The sequence below is a fragment of the Salvelinus sp. IW2-2015 genome, linkage group LG26 (assembly GCF_002910315.2).
Source record: "Salvelinus sp. IW2-2015 linkage group LG26, ASM291031v2, whole genome shotgun sequence".
Classification (NCBI taxonomy): Eukaryota; Metazoa; Chordata; class Actinopteri; order Salmoniformes; family Salmonidae; genus Salvelinus; species Salvelinus sp. IW2-2015.
The window spans coordinates 27,540,295-27,558,695 of NC_036866.1; the positions used below are offsets into that span (position 1 = coordinate 27,540,295).

The window sequence follows — 18,401 nt, forward strand, 5'->3', positions numbered from 1 at the left end:
GGAATCGAACCAGGGTCTGTTGTGATGCCTCTAACACTGAGATGCAGTGCCTTAGACCGCTGCGCCACTCGGGAGCCTATAAGAATTTCCTTGATTATGGACCAGATACTCATGAACCTTTTGATACTGGACCATCAGTAAACGGTTTCACAGACTGCTGACATGACTGTATCGAGTTTAATGGAATTGTTTCTCATGATGTCTTCTTTTAAAAGATGGGGTGATGAACATTGATGTCTTTACGAGTGTAGAAACTATAGAGCAAAGTAAAATCCCAAGCCAAGGATTGTCACGTATGAAATTATAGGAGAGACAAACACTGTGCTGGAGTAACTGTGGATATCTGTGAACGAACTATGCTCTATTGCGTGTCTCTGCATGATAGCACCTCACAGTTTTGATAGTGCTGTCGTTTTAAATCAGTTGTCCTTCCTTTTCTAGACATTTTAATTGGTGTAATATCAATTTGGCAAGACATCTGAATCCCAATGGTTCTGTTTTCTCTCTATCTACCCCCCCATCTCTCTCTCTCTCTGGGGTCACTACAGRGCAGAAGGGCAAGTATTCCTCTTCCCCTCTTCTGTTTGTTCGATCACTTCATTCTCACTCCACACCTTCTCTAACTCTCCACACCACACCAYACTTCATCTCTGTCCAAAACTGTGTGCGTGCGTGTGCGTGCGTGTGTGTGACACACATTGACTTGTCACCACTGTAACCAGTCTGTGGTTGAGATGAAAATATTTGGCATGGGCCCTCACATCTCAACAAGTTCTACAGCTGCACCATCGAGAGCATCTTCACTGGCTGCATCAACGCTTTGTATGGCAACTGCTTGGCATCTGACCGCAAGGCGCTACAGAAGGTAGTGCATGGGCCGAGCTCCTTGCCATCCAGGACCTCTATACCAGGCGGTGTCAGAGGAAGGCCCAAGCGGTACCAATGCACTCAGGCTGGAACCAACAGGACCCTGACAATCCACAGGACATCTAAACAAGACCGTTAATAGCTAATCAAATGGCTACCCTGACTACCTGCATTAACCCTTTTTTGCACCAACTCTCTTGAACTGACTCTATGCACAAGCACGGGACTTTACCCACACACTCACAAATACTTACACTGACTCCCCAACACACATATACACACACCCACACACCCACACACATACACACTACATACGCCCACACAACCGTATATCATGCATATGCATACAGACGCTACACACACACACACACACACACACAATACATACAGTGCATTTGGAAAGTATTCAGATCTTTTTCCACATTTTGTTACGTTACAGCCTTATTCTAAAATTGATAATTTTTGTTATTGTTGTTTTTAACTCATCAATCTACCCACAATAGCCCATAATGACAAGGCAAAAACAGGTTTTTAGAATAGAATGCTGCCACCACCATGCTTCACCTTAGGGATGGTATTGGCCAGGTGATGAGCATTGCCTAATTTCCTCCAGATGTGATGCTTGTCATTCAAGCCAAAGAGTTCAATCTTGGTTTAATCAGACCAGAGAATTTTGTTTCTCTCCTTTAGGTGCCTTTTGACAAACTCCAAGTGGGCTGTCATGTGCCTTTTACTGAGGAGTGGCTTCCATCTGGCCACTCTACCATAAAAGCCTGATTGGTAGAGTGCTGCAGAGATTGCCATTCTGGTTGTCCTTCTGGAAGGTTCTCCCATCTCTACAGTGGAACTCTGGAGCACTGTTAGAGTGACCATCGGGTTCTTGGTCACCTCCCTGATCAAGGCCCTTCTCCCCTGATTTCTCAGTTTGACCGGGCGGCCAGCTCTAGGAACAGTCTTGATGACTCCAAACTTCATCCATTTAAGAATGATGGAGGTCACTGTGTTCTTGGGGACATTCAATGCTGCAGACATTTTTTGGTAACCTTCCCCAGATCTGTGCCTCAACACAATCCTCTCTCGGCGTTCTACAGACAATTCCTACCAACCTCATGGCTTGGTTTTTACTCTGACACTGTCAACTGTGGGACTTTATATAGACAGGTGTGTGCCTTTCCAAATCATGTCCAATCAATTGAATTTACCACAGGTGGACTCCAATTGAGTTATAGAAACATCTCAAGGATGACCAATGGAAAAACGATGCACCTGAGCTCAATCTCGAGTCTCATAGCGAAGGGTCTGAATACTTATGTAAATTAGGTATTTCTATTAGTATTTTTTTTATACATTTAAAATATTTTCTAAAAACCTGTTTTTGCTTTGTGATTATGGTGTATTGTGTGTAGATTGATGAGGAAGCATGTTGATTTTTCCATTTTAGAATAAGGCTGGAACGTATCAATATGTGGGAGAATGCACTGTACACTGCTGATACTGTCTATTATCTATCCTGTTGCCTACTCACTTTATACCTACCTACAGTATATGTACAGTACATAGATGTATCAATTATTTCGCACCCCTCCATATTTGACTCGGTACTGGTACTCCCTGTATATAGCATGTTATTTTGTACTCCCTATATATAGCCATGTTATTCGTTATTCACTGTGTATGTATTCCTTGTGTCACTATCTAAGCATGTGACATACCATTTTATGTGATTTGATTTTATGAACCAGTGTCAGTTGGTTTGTCAGTGAGTTTAAGGATTGCCTTGTTCTAGGAAAGGCCTGACAGAGACAGTCAGCAAAGTGTACTGTCCTATCAGCCGTGAAAAGTCATGCTGACAGACTAGTGGCAATACCAAGCTTAAAAGAGTTTAGGAGTTTAGCTCCATAATCACTGTCTCTCTTTCTGTCATGTCTTGTTTCACTCATTCATCTTTTTTTTCAGTTCTCTCTTTTCATAATGATCAGTCTATGTATTGTGTAGGCCATGTATCCTCCTCCACAGTGTGTGTAAGGTTCTAAAGATGTCTGTCTATTCTCTTCAGCCATGGACACTCTGCAGGTGGAGAGGTTTGATGAGTTGGGACACACCTTCATTGCCCCCAGGTGACTGGCTACAGCAGCATATATGAATCTCCTCCACCTCAGATCATATACAACCATTGATAGTCCTGTAGTTTACTTACAGCCAAGAGTAGCTAGTTAATCCACAGTTTATGCCAGCATTGAGGAGCACTGAATAGCATTGAGGACAAGTTATAAAAGGGGTTGAGTATGATGTTGTGCCGATGTTGAGTTATGTTTGAGACTACTGAAATGTATCTAATGTATGTCATATTGAAATAGGGAGTACTGCAAAGGCCTGAAGGACAAGGACAACAACACCCAGTTCCTCCTGGACTTCAACCAGTTCATTGACAGGAACACAGTGGAAGAGCCATGTAAGTTACCATGCCTGTCCCACGCACCAACACACATGACCACGTGCACACACACAGATGGAATTCCTCTGCACGCACACACACACACACACACACACACACACACACACACCTGTCTCTTATACACATCTAGATGTGTATAAGAGACAGCACACACACACACACACACACACACACACACACACACACACAGATGGAATTCCTCTACCTGTTTTGTTCGATAGCCAGTCAAGGTTAAAGAAAGAGTAGCTTTAGATCAATACAGCATTAATAGGCAGTACACCCACCCAGGAGGGAGTGGTTAGTGGGGTGAGTCAGGCCGGTTTCCCACCACTGTGATATCATGGTGTTCCATAGCCCTGTGAAGGTCAGAGGATGGCATCAGCCTGATCGAATGAGGTATAGGCGTTTGATTAGTTTAGTCTGGCTAGGGGGTGATATCATCCTGATCGACTGAACTTCCTAGAACCTGATGTTGTCATGCTTCTATGTGACTCAAAACCTCTATAGTGGTCATCATCTAATGGGTATCAGCTACTGTAGATCCTACCATCTTCCTCATCGTCAGCTAATGGAGCTCAATGTCCTCAGTGTTTTCTAAACAAGGTCAAGCTATCTTCTCCTATGTGTCAACTTTGCAGTTTGCTTTGGGGTCTACTGCGGATGGTACTTCAGTAACAAATTCTTTCTCTCTAGGTAATATGGCTCTGGTCAGTAGGCTGCTGTTGGACGCTGGGTTGACTGCTGATCTGGTCAAACTGTGGAAGGAACAGACACTGTGAGTGACACACACACACACACACACACACACACACACACTTCCCGTCATCACTGCATTGGATTACAGTGATCATGTAAACATTGAGAGTCAGTTAAGTGAGTCATATAGACAGTCAGGCTATTCCCTGTTTTATTGATGTCTTATTGGAGAAACACAAAGCAGCTACTACTGCTACAGTCTAATGTATAGGTCTGTGCTCTGAGAGTCTAGGCCTTGTTTTGCCAATAAAACATGATGAAAGAAAAACACAGGACCAGCCATGCCAATAATTAGTGTGTTCTGAAGACACCTCAGGAATTACAAAAACTCATTTTTCAACAACTCCACAAATTTCTTGTTAACAAACTATTGTTTTGGCAAGTCGGTTAGGACATCTATTTTGTGCATGACACAAGTAATTTTTCCAACAGTTGTTTACAGACAGATTATTTCACTTATTATTCACTGTATCACAATTCCAGTGGGTCAGAAGTTTACATACACTTAGTTGACTGTGCCTTTAAACAGCTTGGAAAATTCCAGAATATGATGTCATGGGTTTAGAAGCTCCTGATAGACTAATTGACATCATTTGAGTCAATTGGAGGTGTACCTGTGCATGTATTTCAAGGCCTACCTTCAAACTCAGTGCCTCTTTGCTTGACATCATGGGAAAAATCAAAAGAAATCAGCCAAGACCTCAGAAAAGAAATTGTAGACCTCCACAAGTCTGGTTCATCCTTGGGAGCAATTTCCAAACGCCTGAAGGTACCACGTTCATCTGTACAAACAATAGTATGTAAGTATAAACACCATGGGACCACGCAGCCGTCATACCGCTCAGGAAGGAGACGCGTTCTGTCTCCAAGAGATGAACGTACTTTGGTACAAATCAATCCCAGAACAACAGCAAAGGACCTTGTGAAGATGCTGGAGGAAACGGGTACAAAGTATCTGTGTGGCTGCTTCATGTTGTGCGGGCGCTTTGATGCAGGAGGGACTGGTGCACTTCACAAAATAGATGGCATCATGAGGGAGGAAAAGTATGTGGCTATATTGAGCAACATCTCAAGACATCAGTCAGGAAGCTAAAGCTTGGGTCTTCCAAATGGACAATGACCACAAGCATACTTCCAAAGTTGTTGAAAAATGGCTTGAGGGCATCAAAGTCAAGGTATTGGAGTGGCCATCACAGAGCCCTGACCTCATCCTAGAGACAATTTGTGGGCAGAACTGAAAAATCTTGCGCGAGCAAGGAGGTCTACAAACCTGACTCAGTTACATAAACGCTGTCAGGAGGAATGGGCTAAAATTCACCCAACTTATTGTGGGAGGCTTGTGGAAGGCTACCCGAAATGTTTGACCCAAGTTAAACAATTTAAAGCCAATGCTACCAAATACTAATTGAGTGTATGTAAACTTCTGACACACTAGGAATGTGAAGAAATAAATAAAAGCTGAAATAAATGATTCTCTCTTCTATTATTCTGACATTTCACATTCTTAAAATAAAGTGGTGATCCTAACTGACCTAAGACAGGGAATTTTTACTCGGATTAAATGTCAGGAATTGTGAAGAACTGAGTTTAAATGTATTTGGCTAAGGTGTATGTAAACTTCCGACTTCAACTGTATATCAACATGCATTCATTATTACCATAGACACACGTTTGTCCATTATAATCCACACAAGCTCAAACAAACAAAATCAATTTACTGAACAAAGAACTCTATTCAGAATTAGGACATCAAGAGAAGTGACTCTCCGGAAATATAACAATCTGTTTTTAAAGTTTCTGGACACAGAGGACCAGAAAGAACATGCACKCACGCTCACTCACTCTCTCACTCAGTTCATGCCTCTTTCTGATTTGTCTCGATGGTCCCTTAGCCTCTGTTGTTGAACTGTGATTGGTTTTTGTGTGTTCTTTCGGTTCCCAGGCTCGGAGTCCTGGCCAGGTTTGTAACCACTGACGGAGGGATCACTAGAGTCTATCCCAGAAGGTACGCTCAGATTTCTCCTTCTCAGTCCTACACTATTAGTTAGTTAGCCTCATGCTCCCATACTATACTGTATGTGCCTTGGCCAACTCCTATTGTATAAAGCCATGAAAACGAACAAATACACCGGCACGATTCGGTCTTATGTAGCAACATTTGAAATTGTGTTTTTTTACTTTGGATAAAAGTAGAGACTCAGAGATAGAAAATGTTATATAATATACTACAGTTGAAGAACAATGGGGAAGTAATTCTGCTTTGAAAGTTTATAAACTTAATTTATAAACCAGACTTTTGAGAACCTGTCCCTTGAATGTTTTGGTACACCTACTGGAGAGCTCTTCTTTGTCTAAACCCATTCTGCATCGTTCACACCCTCTTAAGCCTTAGCCCCAACCATCTCTTTAAGGATTCACATGTGAGGGTACTATATGTGCTGAACAGAATGAGTACAGCAGTGTACTAAATAACCAAAGATTTTAAGACTAAAGGCTTGTTTAACCTACGTCTATCGACATGTCTGAAGACAGTTGTCGCAGTGACATCATGAACATTTTATTGTCCTCCGACATAACGACAACTTGTCATTGTCGTTATGAAAAAGTATAAACACAAAAACAGCAGGCTGCATGAGTAGCCTGGTGGTCCAAAATAGCACAATTGGTGTATTAGTATCTGTCAATCTAGCAAACCAGACAACTAACAGCAACCTTCTAAACAATGTTTTGGTTAGTTTATAGCTTGTTAACTTAGCGTTAGCTAGCTAGCTATCTGGCTGGCCATTTCAAATAATGACCATATTAGTAATACATGCAGGGCATTCTACCAGACAATTTCAGAACTTGGACACTGTCTCGCTGGCCTAACGTTGTATCCTAATTTGACTTTGGTGCAGGTCATGTTGTTCATCACATTACTGTCTCTGCTAAACACACACGATATCAAATAAAATCAACGTTTATTTGTCACATGCACAGGATACAGAAGGTGTAAACGGTAAAGTGAAATGGTTACTTGCTTAGTGGAGTCTTTAACACGCTTTAACGTACATTGAAAAATACTTTCTGGGGGGGGGGGGGGGGGATGTAGATAGCTAGACTCTCTTACCTGTATACATGGATAAGCGCTTCTCCCTCTCTGTCACGGATGCCATGGTTTCCCTTAGTTTGAAGATGTAATCTGGTGTTTTATAAATCAAATTTTATTTGTCACATGTGCAGAATACAACAGGTGTAGACCTTACATTGCATTTCTTACTTACAAGCCCTTAACCAACAATGCAGTTTTGAGAAAATAAAACAAAAAAAGTAAGAGATAAGAATAATAAATAATTAAAGAGCAGCAGTAAATAACAATAGCGGGGTTATGTACAGCGGGTACCGGTACAGAGTCAATGTCAATGTGCGGGGGCACCGGTGTCGAGGTAATTGAGGTAATATGTACATGTAGGTAGCATTATTAAAGTGACTATGCAAAGATAACAACAGAGAGTAGCAGCAGCGTTCCAGAGGGGGAGGGGTGGGGGCAATGCAAATAGTCTGGGTAGCCATTTGATTAGCTGTTCAGGAGTCTTATGGCTTGGGGGTAGAAGCTATTTAGGAGCCTCTTGGACCGAGACTTGTCGCTCCGGTACCTCTTGTCGTGCGGTAAAAGAGAGAACATGCTATGACTAGGGTGGCTGGAGTCTTTGACAATTTTTATGGCCTTCCTCTGACACCGCCTGGTGTAAGTCCTGGATGGCATGAAGCTTAGCCCCGGTGATGTACTGGGCCATACACATTACCCTTCTGTAGTGCCTTGCGGTCGGAGGCCCATAACCATACCAGGCAGTGATGCAACCCGTCAGAATGCTCTCGATGGTGCGGATCTGAGGACCCATGCCAAATCTTTTCAGTCTCCTGAGGGGGAATAGGTTTTGTCGTGCCCTCTTCACGACTGTCTTGGTGTACACGGACCATGTTAGTTTGTTGGTGATATGGACGCCTAGGAAATTGAAGCTCTCAACCTGTTCCACTACAGCCCCATCGATGAGAATGGGGGTGTGCTCGGTCCTCCTTTTCCTGTAGTCCACAATAATCTCTTTTGTCTTGATCACATTGAGGGAGAGGTTGTTGTCCTTGCACCACACGGTCAGGTCTCTGACCTCCTTCCTATAGGCTGTCTCATCGTTGTCGGTGATCAGGCCTACCACTGTTGTCATCAGCAAACTTAATGATGGTGTTGGAGTGAACAGGGAGTACAGGAGCACGTTCCCCTGAGGGGCCCCCATGTTGAGGATCAGTTTGGCGGATGTGTTGTTACCTACCCTTACCACCTGGGGGCGGCCCGTCAGGAAGTCCAGGATCCAGTTGCAGAGGAAGGTGTTTAGTCCCAGGGTCCTTAGCTTAGTGATGAGCTTTGAGGGCACTATGGTGTTGATTGCTGAGCTTTAGTCAATGAATAGCATTCTCACGTAGGTGTTCCTTTTGTCCAGGCGTGAAAGGACAGTGTGGAGTGCAATAGAGATTGCATCATCTGGCCCTGAGGCCTTGTGAATGTTTACCAGTTTGAAAGTCTTATTCTTATCGGCTGCGGAGAGTGTGATCACACAGTCGTCCGGAATAGCTGATGGTCTCATGCATGTTTCAGTGTTACTTGCCTCGAAGCGAGCATATCAGTTATTTAGCTCACCTGGTAGGATTGTGTCACTGGACAGCTCTCGGCTGTGCTTCCCTTTGTAGTCTGTCATAGTTTGCAAGCCCTGCCACATCCGACAAGCGTCTGAGCCAGTGTAGTACGATTCAACGCAGTGTAGTACGATTCAACGAACAACGCAAAAAAACWAACAAAATAGCATGGTTCGTTGAGAGCCGATAAGACGGCAGCCCTCCCCTCCGGTGCCATCGTGATCCTTTACAACAACCTTCTGTGTGTTCTATTTTCAACTCCCTCCACATATTTGCAATCAAACGGCAGAATTTCAAAACTCGGTTTTCAAAACTCGGTCCTTCAGAAAGTGGAGAGTAACATTTTTGCAGTTCTTTGTTATATCTTTCCATAAAAACGGGTTAGAAAGGATTACCTACACATACTGAGCATGTTATAGACAGAAGCGTGCTACATCGCCGACCAATCCGAACTTATCTCTCGGCACATCCAGCCCATCCATTATCTCAGCCAATCATGACTAGCGGGAACGTTCCTGTCGTTTCCTGTGGCTAAACCAACTATGCTCGTAATTATGTTATCTTTTTTGTATTTACAGTTGGCATACAAGTTTGTGATTAGAGCATAGTTCACATGTTCCAGAAGGCATTTCTAACAAAAAATGCATTTTGATCAAAAATCTATGTTTAAAATGCCTCTCTGTGAAGTAGTGATGCACGACATATGCCTAGTTTCCTGAAACGAGTCACAGATACGAGTTGGCTAAAGCACAAAGCCATTTTAAAGGGTACAGTGTTTTGGATATGGTGGATATGATACTGTTTTACTCCCCAACTTGTTCAGCTGGCTCTCTTCACATTGCATGGACAGTTAGTCCTCCTAAATCACCAGAACATGATTCCCATCCACACATACACTGGAGACATACTCAGTAAATATGGACTCTTTCTATCCCTCCCTCGCTCTCTTTCCCTTCCTCCCCCCTCTCTCTCTCCTCTCCCTCCCTCTCTCTCTCTTTCTTTCTCTCTGCATTGGTGATTGTTAGAGTACAGCAGTTATTCACAGGAAAGAACATTTAAATATTTTCATATAAAACATACATCTTTTTTCTTTATCTCTGGGCCAATTCTATTCTATTTTTCCCATGCTTTGTGCTTTGGGTGTGACTGTTATATTTATCAAAGTTTGGCCTCACATTTGAATAAATCTTTCAGACATCTGTATCTTAAAAAGTTCTGTATGTGTGCACATGCGTGTGTGTTTCAGTGCTGGGGAGGAGTGGACAGAGAATGCCGAGACCTATGACTCAAGTTTCTACAAGAGGACTCTGGATAACGACATCTATATTTTCACTGCTCCATATTTCAACAGTATGTTAACACACAACGAAACACACACACACACACACACACACACACGGATCCTCTCTTCAGTGTGGTCTTCCAGAAAATCCCGGATGGCCTGCTCTACTGGATATGATAAGAGTTGAGAGGCCTTCTAGTACCCCTCTATCTTTACTTCCTTTCTATGCTGCTCCCTCTCATCTCTCTATCTACCCCCCTCTTCTGTCCCACCCCTTTCTCTTCCCTCTCTCTCACTCTCTCTACTCACTATTTTAACGTACTTCTGTATCTAATGCTCTCTGCTACTTTCCACTCCCCTTCTCTATATGTCCCTGTGGTATTGCAGCAATCTACAGTTGAAGTCGGAAGTTTACATACACCTTAGCCAAATACATTACATTCAGTTTTTCACAATTCCTGACATTTAATCCGAGTAAAAATTCCCTGTCTTAGGTCAGTTAGGATCACCACTTAATTTTAAGAAAGTGAAAATGTCAGAATAATAGTAGAGAGAATTTATTTATTTCAGCTTTTATTTCTTTCATCACATTCCCAAAGGGTCAGATGTTTACATACATTCAATTAGTATTTCCTAGCATTGCCTTTAAATTGTTTAACTTGGGTCAAACGTTTCGGGTAGCTTTCCACAAGCTTCCCACAATAAGTTGGGTGAATTTTGGCCCATTCCTCCTGACAGAGCTGGTGTAACTGAGTCAGGTTTGTAGGCCTTCTTGCTCATACAAGATTTTTCAGTTCTGCCCACACATTTTCTATTGGATTGAGGTCAGGGCTTTGTGATGGCCACTCCAATTCCTTGACTTTGTTGTCCTTAAGCCATTGCCACAACTGTGGAAGTATGCTTGGGATCATTGTCCATTTGGAAGACCCATTTGCGACTAAGCTTTAACTTCTGGAGATGTTGCTTCAATATATCCACATAATTTTTCGCCCTCATGATGCCATCTATTTTGTGAAGTGCACCAGTCCTTCCTGTAGCAAAGCACCACCACAACATGATGCTGCCACCCCTGTGCTTCACAGTTGGGATGGTGTTCTTCGGCTTGCAAGCCACCCCCTTTTTCCTCCAACCATAATGATGCTCATTATGGCCAAACAATTCTATTTTTGTTTCATCAGACCAGAGGACATTTCTCCAAAAAGTACGATCTTTGTCCCCATGTGCAGTTGCAAACCATAGTCTGGCTTTTTTATGCCGGTTTTGGAGCAGTGGCTTCTTCCTTGCTGAGCTGCCTTTCAGGTTATGTCGATATAGGACTCGTTTTACTGTGGATATAGATACTTTTGTACCTGTTTCCTCCAGCATCTTCACAAGGTCCTTTGCTGTTGTTCTGGGATTGATTTGCACTTTTCGCACCAAAGTACGTTCATCTCTAAGAGACAGAACGCGTCTCCTTCCTGCGCGGTATGATGGCTGCGTGGTCCCATGGTGTTTATACTTGCGTACTATTGTTTGTACAGATAAACGTGGTACCTTCAGACGTTTGGAAATTGCTCCCAAGGATGAACCAGACATGTGGAGGTCTACAATTTTTTTTTCTGAGGTCTTTCTGATTTGTTTTGATTTTCCCATGATGTCAAGCAAAGAGGCACTGAGTTTGAAGGTAGGCCTTGAAATACATCTACAGGTACACCTCCAATTGCCTCAAATTATGTCAATTAGCCTTTAGAAGCTTCTAAAGCCATGACATAATTTCCTGGAATTTTTCAAGCTGTTTAAAGGCACAGTCAACTAGTGTATGCAAACTTCTGACCCACTGGAATTGTGATACAGTGAATTATAAGTGAAATAATCTGTCTGTAAACAATTGTTGGAAAAATGACTTGTGTCATGGACCAAGTAGATGTCCTAACCTACTTGCCAAGCCATCGTTTGTTAACAAGACATTTTAATTGGCCTAGGTCAGTGACCTAGGCCAATTACTTTTGGTGTTCTTCGTTTAGCTTCACATACAGGGTAGGCAGGCGTTTGCACTTTTGGGGCTATTCCATTTGTATCCCATCTACAGCTGTACTGTATGTGCTCCTACTGCACTGCCACAGACACATGACCATTTACCCACTTAAATGAGACCAAACAAACAAATATGATATATTTTATCATATTTGTTATGTCATGAAACATGATTTTCACCAAACTGGTTTTTAAAGCCTCACACAATTACTGTCATTGTCATGCAAGTGTCACTACATGTGAATGTGTTGACACTCTTACCTTTGCTCTCCCTCACTCTCCCTCCTTCTCTCTCTGCTGCAGAGAGCAGGGAGTCAGGCTATGAGTCAGGTATTCTGGTGAGCAAGGCTGTAGACCTCAACATAGACAGAGTCAACCTCAAACCAGCAGGTGAGTGGACAGTACCGTCCCCATCTCCTTAGCTGGGTGCTTAGTTGTTGTATTGGGTACTTCTGAATTAAACTGACTGCCTAGAGAATTTGATGAAACATCCATAGCTCCTTCTGTACAGGATTATTCAAAAACATGTTTCTGAATATCCTTTTTGTTGTTTCTATGTCCTGTAGTGGTGGGAGTGAAACTGAACGTCTCTGCCTGGATGAACAGCTTCATGAACGCCACCATGAAAGTCAACGTAAGAGAAACACTTTCTTAAGTTTAGGATTTCTTATTCACATCCCATTGTGTTTACTAAACTTGTGACCATTCATTCATGATGGTGTGTGCTTTGATGGCGTTTGCAGTGCAAGGATGAAATCTGTGGCTGTCTGAAGAATGATAAGGTACAATGGCCTATCTCACTCATGGAAAATCTTTAGAAATGTTGATAATGTTCTATACTGACTGATGTTCTCTTTCTATCTGTCACACTCTCTCTCTGCAGCATGTTGACTGTGTCATCTTGGATGATGGAGGCTTTCTGCTGATGTCCAATCAGGATGAGTATATCGCACAGGTGAGTCTCTGTCACCTAATCAGATTTCTCTGTCACAGACATGTATAGTTGTCATACCAGAGCAGGGAGGGAGGGAGGGAGGGAGGGAGGGTGGGTCTGTCTGTCTGTCTGTCTGTGTCGGCGATCGGTCGGTCGGTCTGTCTGTGTCTGTGTCTGTCTGTCTGTCTGCTGTCTGTCTGTCTGTGTCGTCGGTCGGTCGGTCGGTCGGTCGGTCGTCGGTCGTCGGTCGGTCGGTCGGTCGGTCGGTCGGTCGGTCTGTCGGTCTGTCGGTCTGTCGGTCTGTCGGTCTGTCGGTCTGTCGGTCTGTCGATCTGTCTGTCTGTCTGTCTGTCTGTCTGTCTGTCTGTCTGTCTGTCTGTCTGTCTGTCTGTCTGTCTAATCTATCTATAGGCTGGTTTCCCCGGGCCTAGTCCTGGAATAAAAACATGGTCAATTTGGCACAGGGAAACTAGCCTTTATAAAATTTGTTGACCTGATCTGTATTTAGCTAACTACTCTGACTAGCCAGATAATATTGTTTTGCCTGTTTCCACAGACATTTCCTTTGCGTCTCTAAAACTCTTTAATACCAATGTCATATCATGTTTGGCATGACAACAAACAAAACAGAGTTTTTAAAGCACAGATCTAAGCGATAATGGCTCCATAGCATCTACAGTATTCTGAAGTTAGTAGAACATAAACCCATAGTCCCAAAGCCAAGACACTCCTTTTGGAATGAGAACTAAAAGGTTTTTGTGGTTTGGATGGCCACCAGATCTCTTCTCCTGCTCCTCTCTCCATCCCTGCTTCATCTGATCTTTTTTTATTTGATTGTATTTAACCTTTATTTAACAGCGAAAGACCGTGGGTCTCTTTCGCAGATGAGCCCGGCATGAACACATCAATAAACAACAATGAGATTATTCATACAGTATCTACAGTATATATACAGTACATCAGTTACACAATAAATGAAAAGCAAACACGATAAGCAAAACACAATCAAATAAAACAAACACATTGTTCAGTAAAAAGGCCCTCTAACGTCTGCATGAATTGCCCTAGAGGCACCAACTCCACCAACTAAAAGCAGATTTACCTAAATCGGTGTAGATTGACAGGATCTCCAGGGTTAGCCATCCCAGAGTCTTTGTCTTGTAACTTAACAATGAAGTAAGGTATGGCGGAGGTTTACGCAAGAGGGCTTTATTGACAAAAAAGGTGCAATGCATCGATCTATAGCAGGGATGGGCAAATTTGATGGGTGTGGGGTCCACCAAAAAATCTGTTATTTTATCATATTGGGCCACAGTGGCTCGCGGGTCTGCGCGCCCACATCCATACACCCACATGTAGTCAGAGCCGGCCCTAGCCTTTTGGGGACCCTAAGCAAAATATTGTTTCCACCACCTTGCTATCAAACATTTTAGTGACCCCCCCCCCCTCTTGACAGCAGAGAGAAACAATTGTGTTAGAGTACATTTTCTGTAACTCTATATATTTTTCCATGGGGCGTAGAGAACATGTAACTGTTGTAAAGAAAGTTTACTACAAATCTATATATTTTGCCATGGGGGTGAGTGAGAGAAAATTGAGCAATTTTTAAATTGTACACATTTTGCAATAGGGTGGGGAGAAATGTTTGCAGTTTTTTAGATGATATCTGAGTGAGAGTGACCAACAAAATGAATAGGGCCTCCCCGGTCGGTAAATTGACCATAATTACTACAAATTTGGATAGCTAGCCGCTAAACTAACTTACTGTACCAATAAAAAAATAAAAAAGTTGAGAACCCGACTGAGTCTTCTGCCCGCCTCACATTTTGCTATGGAGGGTGGAGAGAAGATTTTGCAATTTTATAACTAATTTCATGCAATTCTACAAATTCTGCTTAGAAGAAATGTTTCAGTTTTACGAATTACAGTGCCTACGGAAAGCATTCAGACCCCTTGACTTTTTCAACATTTTGTTACATTACAGCCTTATTCTAAAATTGAGTGAATAAAAACATTTCCTCAGCCATCTACACAAAATAACCCATAACGATAATGCGAAAACAGGTTTTTAGAAAAAGAGAAATACCTTATTGACATAAGTATTCAGACTCTTTGCTATGAGACTCGAAATTGAGCTCCAGTGCATCCTTTCCATTGATCATCCTTGAGATGTTTCTACAACTTGATTGGATTCCACCTGTGGTAAATTCAATTGATTGGACATGATTTGGAAAGACACACACCAGTCTATATGAGAACCCACAGTTGACAGTGCATGTCAGAGCAAAACCAAGCCATGAGGTAGAAGGAATTGTCTGTAGAGCTCCGAGACAGGATTATGTGGGAAGGGTACCAAAAAATATTTGCACAGTGGCCTCAATCATTCTTAAATGGAAGATGTTTGGAACCTCCAAGACCCTTTCTGGAGCTGGCCGCCCGGCCAAGCTGAGCAATCGGGGAAGAAAGGCCTTGGTCAGGGAGGTGACCAAGAACCCGATGGGCAGTCTGACAGAGCTCTCGAGTTCTTCGATAGAGATGGCAGAACCTTCCAGAAGGACAACCATCTCTGCAGCATTCCACCAATCAGGCCTTTATGGTAGAGTAACCAGACTTTAGCCACTCTTCAGTGAAAGGCACATGACAGCCCACTTGGAGTTTGCCTAAAGGCACCTAAATACTTTCAGACCATGAGAAACAAGATTCTCTGGTCTGACAAAACCAAGATTGGAGGAAACCTGGCACCATCCCTACGGTGAAGCATGGTGGTGGCAGCATCATGCTGTGGGGATGTTTTTCAGCTACAGGGACTGGGAGACTAATCAGGATTGCGGGAAAGATGAACGGAGCAAAGTACAGAGAGATACAATGGAATGAAATTATCATACATGTAACGTGCCAAGGGATCCTACACATGGGAGGAGATCCTGGCTGGTAGGGAACAGGTGGAGAGAGCGGAGGCAGGAGAGCGGAGGCAGCAGGAAAAGGGAACCGGCGTTACGAGGGAACACGGCTGGCAAGGAAGCCCGAGAGGCAGCCCCAAAAATGTATTGGGGGAAGGAGGGGGCACACGGGGAGTGTGGCTAAGTCAGGTAGGAGACCTGAGCCAACTTCCCGTGCTTTCTGTGGAGAGAGGTGGTCCGGGCAGGCACCGTGTTATGCGGAGAAGCGCACGATGTCCCCAGTGGGCACGCATAGCCCGGTGCGCTACATTGCCGCTCCTCGTATCGGCTGGGCTAGAGTGGGCATCGAGCCAGGTGCGATGAAGCCTGCTCAGCGCATCTGGTCTCCAGTGCGTCTCCTCGGTCCGTGTTATATGGCACCAGCCCTACGCACTGTGTCTCCCGTGGGTCTGCACAGCCTAGGGCGTCCTGTGCCTGCGCCCCGCAAGTGCCGGGCTAAAATCAACATCCAGCCAGGACGGGTTGTTCAGGCTCTTAGTTCGAGATCTCCAGTGCGCCTCCACGGACCGGTCTATCCTGTGCCTCTTCAAGGACCAGGCCTCCAGTAATATCTCTCCAGCCTGGTGAGACTGTGCCTGTTCTAAGAACCAAGTCTCCTGTATGTCCCTCCAGTCCGGACGCTCCAGAGCCTCCTCCAGTCCGGACCCTCCAGAGCCGCCGTCTGTCCTGAGCCGCTGAGCCGCCCGTCTGTCCTGAGCCGCCTGAGCCGCCCGTCTGGCCTGAGCGCCCGTTGGCTGAGCCGCCGTCTGTCCTGCCCGCCCATCTGTCCTGAGCCGCCGTGTCTGAGCCGCCTGAGCCGCCGTCTGTCCTGATGTCCGGTCTGAAGGGCGGCTAGGGCTCGACTGAAGGCGGCTCAGGCGCCTCCGGACTGAAGGGCGGCTCAGGCGCCTCCGGACTGAAGGGCGGCTCAGGCGGCTCCGGACTGAAGGGCGCTCAGGCGCCTCCGACTGAAGGGCGGCTCAGGCCCCCGACTGAAGGGCGGCTCAGGCGGCTCCGGACTGAAGGGCGGCTCAGGCGGCTCCGGACTGAAGGGCGGCTCAGGCGCCTCCGGACTGAAGGGCGTCAGGGCTCCGGCTGAAGGGCGCTGGGCTCCGGACTGAGGGCGCTCAGGCGCTCCGACTCAGACGGGGTCTGAGCCGCCTGAGCGCCCATATGGCTGGTGGCATATAACACGGACAGAGGACGCACTGGAGACCAGATGCGCTGAGCAGGCTTCATCGCACCTGGCTCGATGCCCCCGTCTGTCCTGAGCGCCCTCAGTCCGGAGGCGCCTGAGCCGCCTTCAGTCCGGCGCGCTGAGCCGCCTTCAGTCCGGAGGCGCTGAGCCGCCCTTCAGTCAGGAGCCGCCTGAACCGCCCGTCAGTCCAGAGGCGCCCCTCAGTCCAGTGGTGCCCTTTACTAGGGTGTTCAATCCAGGGTCGGTGACGAGGGTCGCGCCCTCCAAGGTGTCACAGAGTGGGCGAGACTATGGTGGAGTGGGGTCCTCGTCCCGCTCCAGAGCCGCCACCGCGGTAAATTCCACCCAGACCCTCCCTATAAGTTCAGGTTTTGCGGCCGGAGTCCGCAACTTTGGGGGGGGGGGGGGGGGGGGTAATGTCACGTTCTGACCTTAGTTCCTTTGTTATGTCTTTATTTTTAGTTTGGTCAGGGGCGTGAGTTGGGGTGGGCATTCTATGTTGTTTTTCTATGTTTTGTTCTATGGTTATATTTCTATGTGTTTGGCCTAGTATGGTTCCCAATCAGAGGCAGGTGTCTGTCGTTGTCTCTGATTGGGAGCCATATTTAGGTAGCCTGTTTTCCTTTGTGTTTTGTGGGTGGTTGTTTTCCTGTGTCTGTGATTTCACCATACGGGACTGTTTCGTTTTCGTTTTGTATCATTCACGTTGTTATTTTTGTATTCTTAGTTTTCAGTTATTAAATTGAATATGGATACTTACCACACTGCGCTTTGGTCCTCACCTCATTCCAACGACAAGCGTTACAGCTATATGATATGTTCATTATATAAACTGGCTAGCCAGCTAACTTAACGTGAACTAGCTAGCTAATAAGATTGAAACAAACCATAGAATTGTTTAGAAAGTTGCTTTTAGTTTCCTGGTTTGCTAGATTGACATATACAAAAAAACTATTTTAAAAGGATGGTTTTATTGGTGTTAAAATACACCAGTTATGCTATTTTGGAACAATAGGCTGCTGATGTCATGCAGCCTATTGTTTTTGTGTATACTTTTTATTTTTTCAAAAGTTGGGTTACAAGTATATCAACTTTCAAAGCAGAATTCCTTTCCCATTGTTCCTCAACTGTAGTGTATGATATATCATTTTCTTGCTCTGAGTCTGTAGTTTTATATCATGTAAAAAAATACAATTTCAAATGTTGCTACTTAAGACGGGAACCGAGCCGGTGTATTTTTTGTTTTCATGGCTATATACAATAGGAGTTGGCCAAGGCACATACTGTAT

General features: G+C 44.5%; 1 protein-coding gene across 1 annotated transcript in view; it reads left to right on the forward strand.

The window, feature by feature from the left end:
* Window positions 1-18,401, forward strand: part of LOC111953063 (voltage-dependent calcium channel subunit alpha-2/delta-1-like) — a 123,105-nt gene that overhangs the window by 85,464 nt on the left and 19,240 nt on the right. Inside the window, 9 exon segments of the mRNA XM_070435223.1 lie at window positions 2,924-2,984; window positions 3,225-3,319; window positions 4,016-4,097; window positions 6,021-6,083; window positions 9,993-10,096; window positions 12,345-12,431; window positions 12,608-12,675; window positions 12,785-12,823; window positions 12,925-12,996. Of these exon segments, the coding sequence (XP_070291324.1) occupies window positions 2,924-2,984; window positions 3,225-3,319; window positions 4,016-4,097; window positions 6,021-6,083; window positions 9,993-10,096; window positions 12,345-12,431; window positions 12,608-12,675; window positions 12,785-12,823; window positions 12,925-12,996 (671 nt within the window).